This window comes from Schistocerca gregaria, chromosome 6 (assembly GCF_023897955.1).
Source record: "Schistocerca gregaria isolate iqSchGreg1 chromosome 6, iqSchGreg1.2, whole genome shotgun sequence".
Classification (NCBI taxonomy): domain Eukaryota; kingdom Metazoa; phylum Arthropoda; class Insecta; order Orthoptera; family Acrididae; genus Schistocerca; species Schistocerca gregaria.
In genome coordinates this window covers 391,155,335-391,173,224 of record NC_064925.1, presented here as the reverse complement: position 1 = coordinate 391,173,224, position 17,890 = coordinate 391,155,335, and the positions used below count along the sequence as shown (strand labels likewise).

General features: G+C 42.8%; 1 protein-coding gene across 2 annotated transcripts in view; it reads left to right on the top strand.

Moving 5' to 3' along the window:
• The window catches only part of LOC126278153 (endoplasmic reticulum lectin 1), an 89,543-nt gene that overhangs the window by 23,834 nt on the left and 47,819 nt on the right, over positions 1-17,890 (top strand). For both annotated transcript variants that reach the window (XM_049978052.1, XM_049978053.1), the window contains exon 2: positions 2,188-2,277. In XM_049978052.1, coding sequence (XP_049834009.1) covers positions 2,188-2,277 — 90 coding nt within the window. The remainder of the gene's footprint in view (positions 1-2,187; positions 2,278-17,890) is intronic.

The window sequence follows — 17,890 nt, the reverse complement described above, 5'->3', positions numbered from 1 at the left end:
TTTCATCAATTAAATTCAATGTATCATGTGATATCCAAGGATTTCTATCTATTTGGTCCTCTGCTACCTTCGCTTGTTTCATCTCTCAAAGCTATTCATTTGTCTTCTATTCTATTCTTTCCCCTTTTTTTCAGTCAATCACTGCCTAATATGCCCCTTGAAATTCTCAACAAACTCTGGTTCTTTTGACTTATGCGGGACCCACCTCCTTAATTTCCTACCTTTTTGCAATGTCTTCAGTCTTAATATACAGTTCATAATGAATAAATTATGGTCAGAGTCCACATCTCCCCCCTGGATGTGTCTTATAGTTTAAAATCTGGTTCCAGAATCTCTGTACAACCATTATATAATCAAACTAAAACCTTCCAATGTCTCTAGGTCTCTTCCAAGTATACAACCTTATTTCATGATTCTTAAACCAAATGTTAATGATTTTTAAATTATGCTCTGTGCAAAACAACCAGTTGACTTCCTTTTTCATTCCTTTCACCCGGTCCATTTTTTCCTACTAGTTTTCCTTCTTTTCCATTTCCTACTCTTGAATTTCATTCCCCCACCTCAATTAAATTTCCCGGTATGTTACCTATTTGAATAATTTTTTTTTTTATACCATCATATATTATCATCATCTCTTCTTCTTCTGTGGAGCTAGTTGGCACACACATTCCTACTTTTGTGGTGGGTGTTGGCTTTGTGCCTGTCCTGGCTATCATAATGCATTCACTATTCTGATCATAGTAGCTTACCCTCATTTTTATTTTCTTATTCATTATTAGACCTACACCTGCATTACCCATATTTGATTTTGTAATTATAACTGTGTATTCGCCTGACCACAAGCCCTGTTCATCAATCCACTGATCTTCACTAATTCCCATTATAACTCCAACCTATTGATTTCCCTTTTTAAATTTTATAACCTGCTACCAATTATACGATCTACGAATCCGTGCTATGCAAGTTTTGTTTTCCCTAATGATGAAATTCTCCCATGTAGTTCCTGCCCAAAGATTTGAATGGGGAAATATTTTACGCCTGAAATATTTTACCCAAGAGGATGCCATCAGTATTTAACCATACAGTAGAGCTACATGTCATCTGGAAATATAACAGCTGTTCCCTCATTCGTTTAGTCATTCGCAGTACCAGCACAGCAATGCCATATTGTCTGATGTTACAAGCCCAGATCAGTTAATTATCCAGACTGTAGCCCCTGCAAGTATTGAAAAGACTGATGCCCACTTCAGAAATGATATTTTTGTCTGACTCTCCGCAGGTACCTCCCCCCCTCCTCCCCTCCCTGTTGTGTTTCACCTACTGTATGGCTACATGTGTCATTGAGGCATGCAAGCCACTCTACCTTGGCAGTGACCATGGTTTGTGAGGAAGTCTTAACATTTCTCACCAAATTTTAAACAGAATAAATGTTGCCACTATTTAGCTCTGTTGTAGCTTATCATGCATTGCTATCAGTGTAGACTGGTTGTAGAGGGTGTGCTGTGAAAACTGGTAGGGTACTATCCCTGGGATCATTCCTGCTGGGGTTGTTTCCATGCTGATGTTACACCCTGTTTGCCCTTTTCCCCCTTTTTTTAGTCTTCTTAAACTGCTATCATTTCTGGTTGCTATGTTTTTCATCTTCAGACTTCATTAAGTAAATAATGATCCACCAGATTTAGACATCACAACAAGGTCTTCATCCCTGGAATAGACCATTACCTGTAGAAAATTTTGCAGAAAACATGGAGGTCTGCATTACTCTCATAAAACTTTAAGTCTGAACCTCGTAAATGTGTGAGATTAAAATGTTGAGCAATGGGAGAAAAGCTGATGAAGTAGACGAAAGAAAAAGAAGACAGAAGTTGTAATCATTATGAGAAATGAAAGACATTAAGAGGTATGCATGGTAAAGAGGAGAAAGTAGGACCAAAATATAGTTAAAGAATACCAGAATGATACTAATCAATTTTATTTTGTTTTTAGAAATATTTAAAGGTAGTGGCAATCGTGCTCTTTCATAATTCTACAACACTGTGATTTTCTGTAGCTTGAATAAAGCAGGTGCTCATGGTAACCACAGCTAATTTAGGTAGTTGAGGTGCCTTATACCAATTTTTAATTTTAATATATCCTGATGTTTGGTTTTGATATAAGAAAATTATTAATACAGTATTTTCTTTTTAGGAAATAGGTGATGCTGAACCCCTTTTTGTCACATCAGCAAACAATGAGCGATACAAATGCCTGTTGCCGTCATCTCAGGAGGAAGAAAAGGTAACGAAATATGTGCACGATATAAGTACACACTTTACTTGACTGTTGTATCAGTGCAAAACAGTTGCTTTTAACGTTGCTGAAAAGAAAGTAAAATTTATGATTAATTAAACTGGGTACCTGAAATGTTAGAACGAATGAAAAACCACATGAATAGACAATTATGGAAACAATAACTAATAAGTAAAATATAGGCTATAATATTGTATGATTAGTTGTTGACAGTACATTAAGCATATTTAGTGACAGACTGCTATTCACCCACATGTAAGATGCTGAGCAGGAGATGGCGCAAAGGAAAGTGTGCTCTACTGCTGAGATTGTGGTAACAGTTCTCCTTTATAGTTTATAATCCGCTCTGCCTCCTTTTCCCCCAGATGCACATGGACTTACTATTATCTTACGGAACTACAGGCTTCCTGGCACAAGTAGTGGTATTGGCTAGGATGGTTGGTGGTGACTGAGACGGGGCATGGAGATGGAAGAGTGAACTGAGACCATCAAAATAGCATTGGAATTAATTCAAAAATGATTCAAATACATGCTCGTAAACTAGTGCTACCGTGGAACTTAACAAATTTTTAAGGCTGGAGTTGGTTGGTGCTATAGGTTTACGAAGCGTCATGGTCTTAGCATGCAAGCCAAAACCAAAATATCTCGGAAAATGCCACAACAGTATGAAGAGCATATATTATCTTTCCATCATTTTATTGTTCAACATCGAAAGAAAAGCAGTGTGGAACTAATCCAAATAGCGGATATGGACAAAACTTCTCTGACATTGCATGTGCCGAGTAACAGAACTGTTGCCATGAAAGGTGCTAAAACTGTAACTATAAAAACAATTGGACATGAAAAAATCCACTACAGAGTTGTTCTTTCAATGTGGCTGGTGGTACTAAACTTAATTCAGTGATCATTTTCAAGCACAAAACAATTCCAAAATTTTCTGTAATACCACCTGGTGGTATGAAATTATGGATTAACAGAGTGCTTTATTGAAGAAGAGTTCTCTTCTTGTGCTTGATCAGTTTAGTAGCCATTTGAAAAAGTTTGTGAAAGAGAAATTGAGACAGGGAAATACAGAGCTTTCCCCCTGCAGGTCTGGGGGTTAGAATAGGCCTGAGGTATCCCTGCCCGTCATAAGAGGCGACTAAAAGGAGTCTCACAGTTTCTGTAAGTTCAGGTCCCATTTTATGGTTTGATCCTCCACTTTATAAATTCTACAGAAGTGCGGGCCATATGAGGAAGGACGCCTTACGTGGTGCATGAGTTATCCATAGTGCCCATAGATTCGGTCTCCTGAACCTCTTGTCATGGTTTTGCATCTCCACCTGCATTTCAACTAATAGGACAAGGACAATTTCCAGGGTATGTCATCTTCTTCTGTTGTCTCCTGTCCTCTTTCACCACCATGACAGTATTGGAGTTCTCTGCGCCCAATATCCAGCGTGGTAGCCAGTCCGATGTGGTGGGGCTGTCATGTACCCATTTAGTGGTAGCCCCCTGACTACACAGGGATTTCATTCCTGATTCCTGAGCTGTAAACCCCCATGTATGTTAAGGAGTAGATGCCTGTCTTCCTGAGGCATCAGGACTCCCAGCAGTGGCCATCATGCCAGGTGGCCTGTGCTGTGGCTGAGTGGCACCTGTGAGGAGAGCCCCGAATCGGAGTGGGTGGCATCAGGGCGGATGACTCGCAATGAAGGAGACGAAGTCATCTCTTGGTGGTGACCACATGGCACCAGCAGTCTCTAAGAAGGGCAAGATTGAGTACAATGCTGACAGATATGACCCTAAATCATTTCCCTCCCTCGCTACACCATGGGAGGAACATAAGCCTACAGAAAGAAGAGAGCCTTATTCGCCTTGGTATTTAGTCAGTAACAGAATGTATGGGGATTGCTTTCTACCTATGAAGCCTCAATTTTTGCTGAACGTCTTGAGGATAAGTTTGGGGAATTGACAGCGTTGTCCAAGATGAAGTGGTGCAGTCTTGATTCAGGCAGCATCCCCAGCTCAATCTTGGGCATTACTCGCTTGTGACTGGCTGGATGATATTCCTGTTTCCATCACTCGCCATAAAAGGCTCAACATGGTCCAGGGCATTATTTTCCATCACAACCTTCTCTTGCAGTCTGACGATGAGCTCCATGCCAATCTAGAATGGCGGGGGTGTTCATTTCATCTGGCATGTTTACAGGGGACCCAAAGACAACAGAGTTGCTACCAGTGCCTTCATCTTGACCTTTGAATATGGTTCATTGCCTGAAAAGGTCGGAGTGATGGTTTATCACTGTGACGTTAAACCATACATGTCTCTCCCTATGTGGTGATTAAGTGCTGGAAATTTGGGCACATGTCTTCCCGCTGCACTTGCAATGCCACATGTCGAGACTGCGGATGTCTACTGCATTCACATACTTTCTGTGCGCCTCCTCCAACTTTTTGTATCAGCTGCGGACAGCAGCACTGTCCCTGCTCGCCAGACTGCACAGTACTCCAAAAGGATCGTAAAATCATTGAGTACAAGACCCTGGACCAGTTGACTTACCAAGAGGCTAACCGTAAATTTGAACCATTACACTCCATTCGGTTGACGTCCACATATGCGGCAGCTACATTACCATCAACATCACAAGTACCAGTTGTAACACACTCTGTGCCATGAACAGTGGGTCTCTGGGGCCTCCAGAATACATTTGCCTCCTTGGTTGTAGGGGAAAAATCTCCTTCTGTAGCTCCCAGAGTACCTACTTTGGGAGCAAGGCCCCCCAAACACAGGGGACATCAGTCCTCTCCCCCCAGTCGTATAAGCAACAGCTCCCTTCGGCACCTCCAAAGGGCTCCACTAATGCTACAGCGTACACTCGCCAGTGGCTAAAGGAGCCAAAAACTGCTGAAGGAAGAGCTTCACAGTCTTCCTCCTTGCCTGAAGCTACTTGAGAGAAGTCCTCCCTGCAAGCGCCTAAAGAGAATTGAGAGGGTAAGCAAACAAAGAAGTCTGCTAAGATAAGGAACCCTCCGGTGGCCCCAAAATTCCACACCAATTCTGCACCTGCGGATGAGGTGGAGCTCTCAGCATCCCCTGAGGACCTGGGTCTCACTGATGCCTCATCCACAACAGGATGGATACAAATACTCAATTGGTGGCAGCTGGTGACCCTGAGGAGTAACCTGCCTCCTTGCATGCGACGTGCCTTCCCAGCCTCACAACAACGTCATCCTCCAGTGGAATTGCTGCGGTTCTTTTCCACCACCTGGCTGAGCTATGGATTTACACCTGCTTTCTGCATTGCCCTCTAGGAAACCTGGTTCCCGGCAATGTGGATACCTACCCTTTGCAGCTATAGGGGATATTACAAGAGCAGTAGCGACTATAATAGTGTGTCTCGTGGAGTTGGTGTCTATTTCCTGAACTCGGTATGCAGTGAACCTGTGCCCCTTCAAATCCCTCTTGAAGCTGTGACTGTCAGGATATGGGCAACACAGGAAATAACTATCTGGAATGTATGTATTCCTCCAGATGGTGCAGTACCCCTGAATGCATGGGCTCCACTCATTCATAAACTCCCTGAGCCTTTCCTACTTTTGGGAGAGTTGAACACCCATAACTCCTTGTAGGGTGGCGCTGTGCTGACTGGCTGAGGTAGAGACGTCAAAACTTTACTGTCTCAACTTGACCTCAAGGCACTTACTCGGCCATTGAGTTATCCCTCTGCAGCCCCTGACCTCTCCCAAGTGTCCACTGGACAGCTCACTTACACATCTTCCTGTCACTCCCCTAGCACCATTCCTGCAGACGTCTACCAAGATGGGAAAACAAGGCAGACTGGGAAGCTTTCACCTCTGCTGTCACCCTTAAATCTCTCCCACATGGTAGCATTGATGTGGTAGTTGAGCAGGTCACTAGAACGATCATTTCTGCCGCAGAAAACACAATCACTTGTTCTTTAGGAAGCCCCCGGCGAAAATCTGTACCTTGGCAGTTGCGGGAAATTGCTGAGGTCATTAAAGAGTGTCAGCGAGCTCTGCAGGAACATAACTGGCACCCTTCCCCAGAACACCTGATAGCTTTTAAATGGCTCCGTGCTTGCATTCACCAGCTTATAAAAAGATGGAAACAGGTGTGTTGGGAGAGGTACATCTCGACCATTGGGTGCCATACGTCACCTTCCCAAGTCTGGACGAAGATCAGATGTGTTTGTGGGCACCAAACACCGACAAGTGTTACTGGCATTTACATCAATGGCATGTTATCTACTGACGCAAACACAATTGCCGAGCACTTTACTGAGCACTCTGCTCTTGCCTCTGCATCAAAGAATTATCCCCCCAGCATTTCACACCCTCAAACAACCAATGGAAAGGAAAGCCCTCTCGTTCACTGAACATCACAGTGAACCCTATAATGCTCCATTTACAGAGTGGGAGCTCCTCAGTGACCTTGCACATTGCCCCGACACAGCTCCTGGGCCAGATCAGATCCACAGTCAGATGGTCAAACATCTCTTGTCGGACTACAAGCGACATCTCCTTGTCACCTTCAACTGGATCTGGTGCAGTGGCTTCTTTCCAGAAGGAGAGCACCATCATTCCAGTGCCCAAATCCAGTAAAAACCTGTTTGATGTGGGTAGCTATCGGCCCATCACCAATGTTCATTGTTAGCTTTAAGAACATATGGTAAGTCAGCGGTTGTGTTGGGTGCTGGAGTCATGTGGCCTACTGGCTCCATGCCAGGGTGGTTTCTGCCAGGGTCGCTCTATCATTGATAATCTAGTTTCCCTCAAGTCTGGCATCCGAACAGCCTTTTCCAGACACCAACACCTGGTTGCCGTCTTTTTTGATTTACAAAAAGCTTAAGACACGACCTGACGGCATCATATCCTTGCCACATTATATGAGTGGGGCCTCCAGGGCCTGCTCCCTATTTTTATCCAAAATTTCCTATCACTATGTACTTTCTGTGTCCAAGTTGGTACCTCCCATAGTTTCCCCCATATCCAGGAGAATGGGGTGTCGCAGGGCTCTGTATTGAGTGTATCTCTATTTTTAGTGGCCATTAACAGTCTAGCAGCAGCTGTAGGTTCGTCGGTCTCACCTACTCTGTATAAAGACGACTTTTGCAATTCGTACTGCATCTCCAGTACTGGTGTTGGCAAGTGGCACCTACAGGGAGCCATCAAACAGCTTCCAATTTTCAACTGTTAAGTTGTGCGTCATGCTCTTCTGTCTGCATCATACCAGTCAGAACCAAAATTTTATCTTAATGATGATCCACTCACTGTAGTGGAGACATATCAATACTTAGGACTAGTTTTTGACACCCAATTGACGTGGCTTCCTCAGCTGAAGTGGAAGTGTTGGCAGCACCTAAATGCCCTCCACTGCCTGAGCAACACCAACTGGGGTGCAGATTACTCTACGCTGCTGCAGCTCTACAGAGCCCTTGTTCAATACCGCCTTGACTATGAGAGTTATGGTTTGGCGGCGCCCTCAGCATTGCGTTTACTCGACCCAGAGCACCACTGTGGTGTTAGACTGGCAACAGGAGCTTTTAGGACGAGTCTGATGACCAGCATCCTGGTGGAGGCCGGAGTCCCTACATTGAAGGTCAGGTGTGCACAACTGCTCGCCAGTTACGTTGCACACTTTCATAGATTTCCTGAGCATCTGAATTGCGCAGTGGTTAGCACACTGGACTCGCATTCGGGAGGACGACAGTTCAATCCCCTCTCCGGCCATCCTGATTTAGGTTTTCCGTGATTTCCCTAAATCGCTTCAGGCAAATGCTGGGATGGTTCCTTTGAAAGGGCATGGCCGATTTCCTTCCCAATCCTTCCCTAACCCGAGCTTGCGCTCTGTCTCTAATTACCTTGTTGTCGACGGGACGTTAAACACTAACCACCACCACCACCACCACCACCATCACCACCATCTGAATTGCCGTCTCCTTTTCCCATCCACAGCAGTTCATCTCCCGTGTTGAAGGCCCAGGTCAGGGCTTAAGATTGTGGTTCGCATCCGATCTCTTCTGTCTGAATTGGAGTTCTTGCCTTTACCACCTAAAATTGAGGTCCATTCAAGTACATATCTACATCTACATCTGCATACATACTCCGCAATCCACCATACGGTGCGCGGCAGAGGGTACCTCGTACCGCAACTAGCATCTTCTCCCCCTGTTCCACTCCCAAACAGAAGGAGGGAAAAATGAATGCCTGTATGCCTCTGTATGATTCCTCCATGGTGTATGCCTAGGCTGAAGTTTCGCCAGGACCTTTCACATGGTCCTAAGGACTCAGTTAACCCCACAGCTCTCTGCTGTCACTTCCTGTTGATTCTTGACATGTACCGGGACCATGAAGTGGTTTACACTGTGAGGCATTTCATATAGCAATCGCTGGTCTGTGCAGGTCAAGAGCCAAAGCCTGCAACAGGGTGTTACTGCTGAAATAAAGTGGGACCAAGTGAAGTGACACAGTGTTGTGCACATCGGATTTATATTTGGATGAACAGGAAAGTTACTGCAGTTATTTGCCATCAGTTCGCTACTTCCCATTATGGAATCTAATATTGGCCTGCTGTTCATGGCATCAAGGGCTATTAAACACTAAACTTTCTTTTTAATTAAATTGGCTAATTTTTACTTTTATTAATTGCCTGGAAGGTAATAGCATCTAGATATGAAGTTGTATAGAATATAGACGGAGAAACAGACAAATAGTTGGGTTCCCTTGAAACTATTGTCTGCAAGAGTCATTAGAAAAATACAAACCAATTACTTACTTAAGGCTTACGTATTTAATAAAAAAAAAGACAGTCTATCATAGCCTGGAAATTAATATCAGCTTTTTCTGAAAGTGGAGTTTATATGTAAAATTAAGGAAAGTTAACCAATCACCTATAGCTGATTGAGGTGTGGTGCATAGAAACACACAACAGAAAACAGTATTTATATTAGCTTTCAACACACAGTCAGGCATACGACCATGCAGAAACCCAAATGCCAACACCTGTGACCATGGCGATACTGACTGTGGTTTATCAGTAGCAGTTTCCTGGGCAGATGGAAGCGGGGTGGAGATAGGGAAGGGCATATGAGGTAAAGAGGGAACAGCGGGTTAGTGTGGAAGTGGATCTTTCCACCAATGACTCCAGCAGCTGCACAGCAAGTCGCAAGAAGTTCCAAGGATAGAGCATATAAGAGGTAGGGAGAGGGGAGGAGAAGTGGGAAGTGACGAACAAGGAGGGGGGGAGGGAGGGAGGGAGAGGGAGAGAGAGAGAGAGAGAGAGAGAGAGGGGGGGGGGGGGGCACATCATGGTTGGGGGTAGTGGAGGAAGAAGGCTGCACATGATGTCGATGGGGAAGGAGTGGTGTGGACAGAAAAAAGAAACCCATGGCTTTTTTTAATAGGGTTCTGTAATTAATCGTAAAATTGGAACCCTTATAGGACCACTTTGTAGTCTGTCTATCTGATTGTTAAGCCCCTTTTTATCAGAAATGGGTAGATGTATCAAGCTGAAATTTATGTCACATACTAAGTTCTATGGCCCCTTAGCGGAGTGGAAATTTTAAGCGTGTAAGTCAATAAAATCAAAAGAGATGGCCATTTATGTCACAAACTTGTTTTTCAATACTCTCAAACTCATTCATCAGAACCTATAGGGTACTTCCCATTGACCTACAATCATGAAATTTGATGAGAAGCAAAGATTCGTAGTACAAGCAAAGGAAAAAATTCTAAACATAGTTAATTTGTAATTACATCACATTAAAAAAATATCTTTTTGTCATTTGTTGCCTGTCTGTCTGTTGAGACTCCTTTTTCTCAGGAATCGCTAGAGGTATCAAGTTGAACTTTATATCAACTACTAAGGTCTACAGTCACTTTGTAGAGAATATAATTTAAGCTTCTTAGTTAATGGAATTAAAAGATACAGCCGTATATGTTACATATTTTGATACGAACTCACTCCATCAAAGCCTACATATCACCTATGTAATACTGTAGGTACATGACGGACCTGGTGGTCTAGTAGGAAAGCACATGCGTGTAAACTGAGAGGTCACGCAACTGAGTCTCGGCCAGACCACAGATTTTTCAGTCTTTGTATTAACCTAGCCTTCACCTCTCAATGATAAGAATGATTTGAGGAGTCACCACAAACAACCCATGGTTCAGCTTCCACTTAAAATGGTGGGTCCCCTTTCCCCAGTTGGATAATGGAGGTAAATTAGGAACACAAAAGTTGTTGGTGGTGTCCAATAGAATGACTTCCATCACACCATTGAGCCACACAAAATTATTATTATTGTTATTGTTATCTACGTATCAAGTTTGCGTGGAGCCCTCAGAGTGCAACTTCTACTAGTGCTATTTTTACCTTGAGCTCGAAGTTTGAGCCCTTTTTTATATATATTTTCTATAAGAAACCTCTGTTTAAAATTTCATTCAGACTGAACATGGTCAGGTTTGACACACTGGTCCACTTGGTGTGGAGTGTCCCCATAACAACCCAGAGTAACAGTTCCATTTAAACTACAGTAGAGAAAATATTCTCACATTTAAGAAACGCATATGTTTTTAACCTAAATTGAATGCCAGCAAGTAAGAGATGAAATAGATTTACTGCAAAAATCCAGTAACTGAGAATGTCATTACACTTTATTTAAGGAAACAATTGTTGTCAGTATGTAAAAAGATGAGGGATAGTAGAAATTCTTGGGTAACTCAAGAGGTATTGAATTTAATTGGCGAAAGGAGAAAATAAAAAAAAAGCAGTAAATGAAGCAGGCGAAAAGGAATACAAACGTCTCAAAAATGAGATCGACAGGAAGTGCAAAATGGCTGAGCAGGGATGGCTAGAGGACATATGTAAGGGTGTAGAATATATCACTAGGAGTAAGATAGATACTGCCTACAGGAAAATTAAAGAGGCCTTTGGAGAAAAGAGAACCACCTGTACGAATATCAAGAGCTCAGATGGGAAACCAGTCCTAAGCAAAGAAGGGAGAGTAGATAGGTGAATGGAGTATATCGAGGGTCTATGCAAGGGCGATATACTTAAGGGCAATATTATGGAAATGGAAGAGTATGTAGATGAAGATGAGATGGGAGATGTGATACTGTGTGAAGAATTTGACAGAGCATTGAAAGACCTAAGTCAAAACAAGGCCTTGGGAGTAAACAAGAATCCATTAGAATACTGATTGCCTTGGGAGAGCCAGCCGTGACAAACTCTTCCATCTGGTGAGCAAGATGTATGAGACAGGTGAAATACCCTCAGACTTCAAGAAGAATACATTAATTCCAATTACAAAGAACTATTAGTTAAATTAGTCACAGTTGCAAAATATTAACAATTCTTTACAGACAAATAGAAAAACTGGTAGATTCTGACCTCGGGAAGATCAGTTTGGATTCCATAGAAATATAGGAAAACATGAGATGATACTGACCCTACAACTTACCTTAGAGAATAGGTTAAGGAAAGACAGACCTTCATTTTTAACATTTGTAGACTTAGAGAAAGCTTTTGGCAAAGTTGATTGAAATACTCTCTTTCAAATTCTGAAGGTGGCTATTTACAATTTGTACAGAAACCAGATGGAAGTTGTAAGAGTTGAGGGGCATGAAAGGGAAGGGAGTAAGACAGGGTTGTAGCCTATCCCTGATGATTTCAATCTGCATTGAGCAGTAAAGGAATCAAAAGAAAATTTTTAAGTTGGAATTAAAATTCAGGGAGAAGAAATATAAACCTTAAGGTTTGCCGATGACATTGTAAAATTCTGTCAGAGACAACAAAGGACTTGGAAGGACTTGGAAGAGCAGTTGAACGGAATGAACAATGTCTTGGAAGGTGGATATAAGATGAACATCCACAAAAGCAAAACGAGGATAATGGAATGTAGTCACATTAAATCAGGTGATGCTGAGGGAATTACACTTATGCTCATATATTAAGGATAATGCTGATACGTGGTGAAACAATGCTCTGGTGGGCGGTTTGCGGGTTTAAATCACCTCGGGGTATGACCATGCGATGCACAGTGGTTCTGGCAGCAGTCCACATATACAGAGGTTTGTTGGTGCATGTCAGAGTACGGTGCAGCAAGTAAGTGTGCAGATGTTTTCAGACATGCTAATGGTGACTGTGTCGTTTTCAGACGTGCTAATGGTGACTGTGTGTTGAAAATGGCTTAAAGAACACATATTGTTGACGTTATGAGGGGTAGAATACTAGGGTGACTGGAGGCTGGTCAAACACTGCAGGTCATAGCACGGGCCCTCCGTGTGCCACAAAGTGTGATCTCAGGATTATGGCAACAATTCCAGCAGACAGGAAACATGTCCAGGCACTACAGTACGGGACGTCCACAGTGTACAACACCATAAGAAGAATGATATTTCACCATCAGTGCCCACAGACGGCCAGGGAGTACTGCAGGTAGCCTTGCTTGGGACCTTACTACAGCCACTGGAACAATTGTCTCTAGACACACAGTCTACAGGTGACTGAACAGACATGGTTTATTCGCCTGGAGACCTGCAAAGTGCATTCCACTGACCCCTGGTCACAGGAGAACCCTTGAAGCCTGGTGTCAAGAACACAGTACATGGTCATTGGAACAGTGGTCCCAGGTTATGTTCACGGACGAGTCCAGATATAGTCTGAACAGTGATTCTCGCTGGGTTTTCATCTGGCATGAACCAGGAACCAGATACCAACCCCTTAATGTCCTTGAAAGAGACCAGTATGGAGGTCGTGGTTTGATGGTATGGGGTGGGATTATGATTGGTGCACGTACACCCTACATGTCTTTGACAGAGGAACTGTAACACATCAGGTGTATCGGGGCATCTTTTGCACCAGTATGTCCGCCTTTTCAGGGGTGCAGTGAGTCCCACTTTCCCCCTGGTGGACAAATGGACGATAAAGCACGGCCCCACCGATCTGCCATCGTAGAGGCGTACGGAAGATATTAGGCGAATGGAGTGGCCTGTCTGTTCCCCAGACCTAAACCCCATCGAGCACATCTGGGATGCTCTTGGTTGACATATCGCTGCACGTCTTCAAACCCCTAAGACACTTCAGGAGCTCCGACAGGTGCTGGTGCAAGAATGGGAGGCTATACCCCAGCAGCTGCTCGACCACCTGATTCAGAGTATGCCAACCCACTGTGCGAGCTGTGTACGTGTGCATGGTGATCATATTCCATATTGCTGTCGGGGTTCATGCACAGGAAACAGTGGCGTTTTGTAGCACATGTGTTTTGGGATGGTTTTCTCAGCTTATCACCAATACCGTGGACTTGCAGATCTGTGTCGTGTGCGTTCCCTATGTGCCTGTGCTATTAGTGCCAGTTTTGCGTAGTGCCAAGTTGTGTGGCACCACATTCTGCAATTATCCTTAATTTATGAAAATGAGTGTAGATTAGGAAATTAGACATTTAAAATAGTAGATGAGTTTTGCTATTTGGGCAGCAAAATAACTGATAGTGGTAGAAGTAGAGAGGATATAAAATGTAGACTGGCATTTCTGAAGAAGTGAAATTTGTTAAATCAAGTATAGATTTAAGTGTCAGGAAGTCTTTTGTGAAAGTATTTGTATGGAGTGTAGCCATGTATGGAAGAGAAACATGGATGATAAACAGTGTAGGTAAGAAGAGAATAGAAGCTTTTGAAATGTGGCGGCACAAAAGAATGCTAAAGATTAGATGGGTAGATCATGTAACTAATGAAGAGGTACTAAATAGAATTGGGGAGAAGAGGAATTTGTGGCACAACTTGACTAGAAGAAGAGATCAGTAGGTTGGACATGATATGAGGCATCAAGGGATCACCAGTTTAGTATTAGGAAGCATGGAGGATAAAATTGTAGAAGGAGACCAAGAGATGAATACACTAAGCAGATTCAGAAGGATGTAGGGTGCAGTAGTTACTCAGGTATGAAGAGGCTTGCACATGATAGAGTAGCATGAAGAGCTGCATCAAACCAGTCTTTGGACTGCAGAACACCACAACAACAGCAACTATTACTAAAACAACAGTAGTTGGCAGCCCTGAGAGTAGTACAAGACTGTTACATTGTAGAGAGAAAGACACGGGAAGAATGTTCCTCATTTTAGGAGGTGATGAGTAGTAGTCAAAATCCTTCCAGAAAACATGTTTCAGTTATTCCAGGTCATGTATTGAGTGACGGAGGGAGGGTCTCTCCTTTGTGGTTGGTCAGTAAATTCCCTTGAGGTATTAGATGTTTTACAAAGATAAGATATGGAAAATCTCTTTTTTGACGAGTTGGGAAGGACAGATTCAGCAAGGCCTGCAACATATTGGATGAGAAACTATTTGTCATTGCATACATGATGTCTACTGATGGCCAGGCTGTACATAGGACTCTTTACTGTGGTATCATGGTATCGGCGGCATATGTCAAAGTGCAAATATTGGTGACTAATAGGTCTAATGTAAACAGAGGTTTTGGTAGAGTGATTGAGTGATTAGTGAGATGGAAGTTACCATCTGTAATCCAATGAACCGGGTTGAACCAGATATAGAAAGAAACTTCCACATGGGAAAAATATATTAAAAACAAAGATTCCAAGACTTACCAAGCGGGAAAGCGCCGGTAGACAGGCACACTAAATAAAACACACACACAGAATTTCTAGCTTTCGCAACCGACGGTTGGCCTTTAAATATGTCTGCTTGTGCCTGTATTTGTATGGATGGATGTGTGTGTGTGTGTGTGTGTGTGTGTGTGTGTGTGTGTGTGTGTGTGTGGGCGCGCGAGTATATACCTATCCTTTTTCCCCCTAAGGTAAGTCTTTCCGCTCCTGGGATTGGAATGACTCCTTACCCTCTCCCTTAAAACCCACATCCTTTCGTCTTTCCCTCTCCTTCCCTCTTTCCTGAAGAAGCAGCCGTTGGTTGCGAAAGCTAGAAATTTTGTGTGTGTGTTTGTGTGTTATTTTATTGTGCCTGTCTACCGGCGCTTGCCCCCTTGGTAAGTCTTGGGGATATATATATATATATACCAAGCGGGAAAGCGCCGGCAGACAGGCACATGAACAAAACACACAAACACACACACAGAATTACAAGCTTTCGCAACTGGCAGTTGCTTCGTCAGGAAGGAAGGAAGGAGAGGGAAAAATGAAAGGGTGTGGGTTTTAAGGGAGAGGGTAAGGAGTCATTCCAATCCCGGGAGCGGAAAGACTTCCCTTAGGGGAAAAAAAAGGACAGGTATACACTCGCACACACACACACACATATCCATCCGCACATACACTGTGTATGTGCGGATGGATATGTGTGTGTGTGTGTGCGAGTGTATACCTGTCCTTTTTTTTCCCCTAAGGGAAGTCTTTCCGCTCCCGGGATTGGAATGACTCCTTACCCTCTCCCTTAAAACCCACACCCTTTCATTTTTCCCTCTCCTTCCTTCCTTCCTGACGAAGCAACTGCCAGTTGCGAAAGCTTGTAATTCTGTGTGTGTGTTTGTGTGTTTTGTTCATGTGCCTGTCTGCCGGCGCCTTCCCGCTTGGTAAGTCTTGGAATCTTTATTTTTAATATATTTTTCCCATGTGGAAGTTTCTTTCTGTTTTATTTATATATATATATATATATATATATATATATATATATATATATTAGTGGTGTGAATGAGGGGTTCAAGTAGTCTGAGGGCTAGAGAGAATTTCTGTAGATGGCTTGTGTTCACGTTTAGATAGTGTTTCATCATTAGATCTCTGATTCCAGTTCTGTAGAGATTCTGTCAGTGGAGCACTCACAGTAACCAGCCATGATGTGGTGTGTTGGGTTGCTGGGCTGGGGATCTAAATAATATGTAGAAAGTGCGAATTTGGAGGATGATGGGAATAAAGAAGGAAACAGACTTGGAACATAGCTTTTAGGAATTTGAGAAGAAATTGGAGGTCATCCTGGTCTTTTGAACAGGATGATTGAAGCAGAGCTTGTAGGCAAACTTTCCCAACAGCTGACTGGAAGCCTCTTTATGAAAACAATTGTGGAGCCTTTGTCTCCAGGGAAGATGATGATTTGCAGAGGGTCACAGTTACTTAGAGGTGCAAACTGAGTGAGGCAGGGTTCGTTGTAGGCATTGGTCTAAGTCTGTTCTCTTGGGAAAATATTTAGAAAATGTTTCCATTATGTGAACAAGCCAAATAAAAGTGGATCTTCAACAGTTAGGCCATAATTGAATTTTATGTAGGGTTAAAATTGATCTCTGGAAAGAACCGACTCATCTATGGGACTGAGAGTTCTTTTGGGGAAACGTGTTCAGGGTCTGTGTGGCTCCCATAATGTGAGTCTGGGGCTGCAGCAGGTCATCAAGCTAGGGTTTGGCAACTCTGAGAGGTCAATGCAGAGGTTGAATGTGATGCTGTGTTTCTTGGTGGATACTGCTATTTGAAGAAGAGAGTATGAGGTTGGAATGTTAGGCACCTTTTTAAAGTGGCATTTTGTGTGTCGGCATAGTTATTAGAGAATAAGGTTTTCAGTTGTAGAGGAATTTGGGTTTGTAGAAAAGAGGTATTTTCCAGAGGGAGTGGAGGTAGTTAACAGGTATCTGTGCCAGAGTGATAAGGTTTTGAAGAGCTAATTTAGTGTATGCTCTGGGATATGCGAGGGCAGTACAAACACACACAGAAAATTGAATCATAATGCATTCATCTTAACACAGGTATAAAATCTAAGCAATTCGATGTCTGGTGTGTGGTTGACCTGTGGAAGAAAAGAATTTAGATCCAGTGTTAAAGGGATCAAAAACACCAAAAAAGAGAGAAAAGAAAGGAAGTAGCTGATAGTCTACTTCTGATCTACAGTGTGATTGCTTTGGTCCAGTTTTAGAACAGACATTTTTATATGTCATAGTATCAGCAGTCTTATTATTTGGTTGGAGATCACAGTTGAGGCCAATATTCAGTACCACAGAAATAGTTTCTGCTTCCTCATTTGTGGTGTGTGAGGTAACTGTTTCTTTTTATATTTAGTGTGATCATTTACTTCTCTGTTTATAGTCAGAACACCTTGAATGGCATGTTTTCCTGTTGCATGTATGTTGGAAAGCCTGAATTATGTGGAAGGAAGTGTCCGAAATGTTAAGTGCTGTATTAGTAAGTAATGCTGTGGTTTTCCAACATGACAATTGCTAGATGCACCATTATGGTATAGGAAGAAATCTTTAGAAATATATTTGTAAGCTGTCTCACAGAGGGGTGGATAGAAGCAGGTTCAGTGCACAAGGATTATATGTTTAGCTTTGATACTTAAGCAGTTTTTTGTGACACTTTGGCACTTTTAATATGTCACCAAAACTAATTACATCAGACAAATTTTAGCATTTGTGTTGGATATGGTTTCAGATTTATTCTTCTGTTGACAACAAACTTATCAATATTATACAGTGATCATCATTTGTCATGCTCTTAGCTACAGTAGTGCAGCTCTACGTGTGCTTTCTCTTTTCCTGTCTAAACAATAAATGAGCAGAAACACACTGTCCATGGTCTGTGATCCACAATTTTCCCTATGTTTGCTCCTCCCTCGCACCACTATTGGTGGCCACTGAGATGCACCATGATTC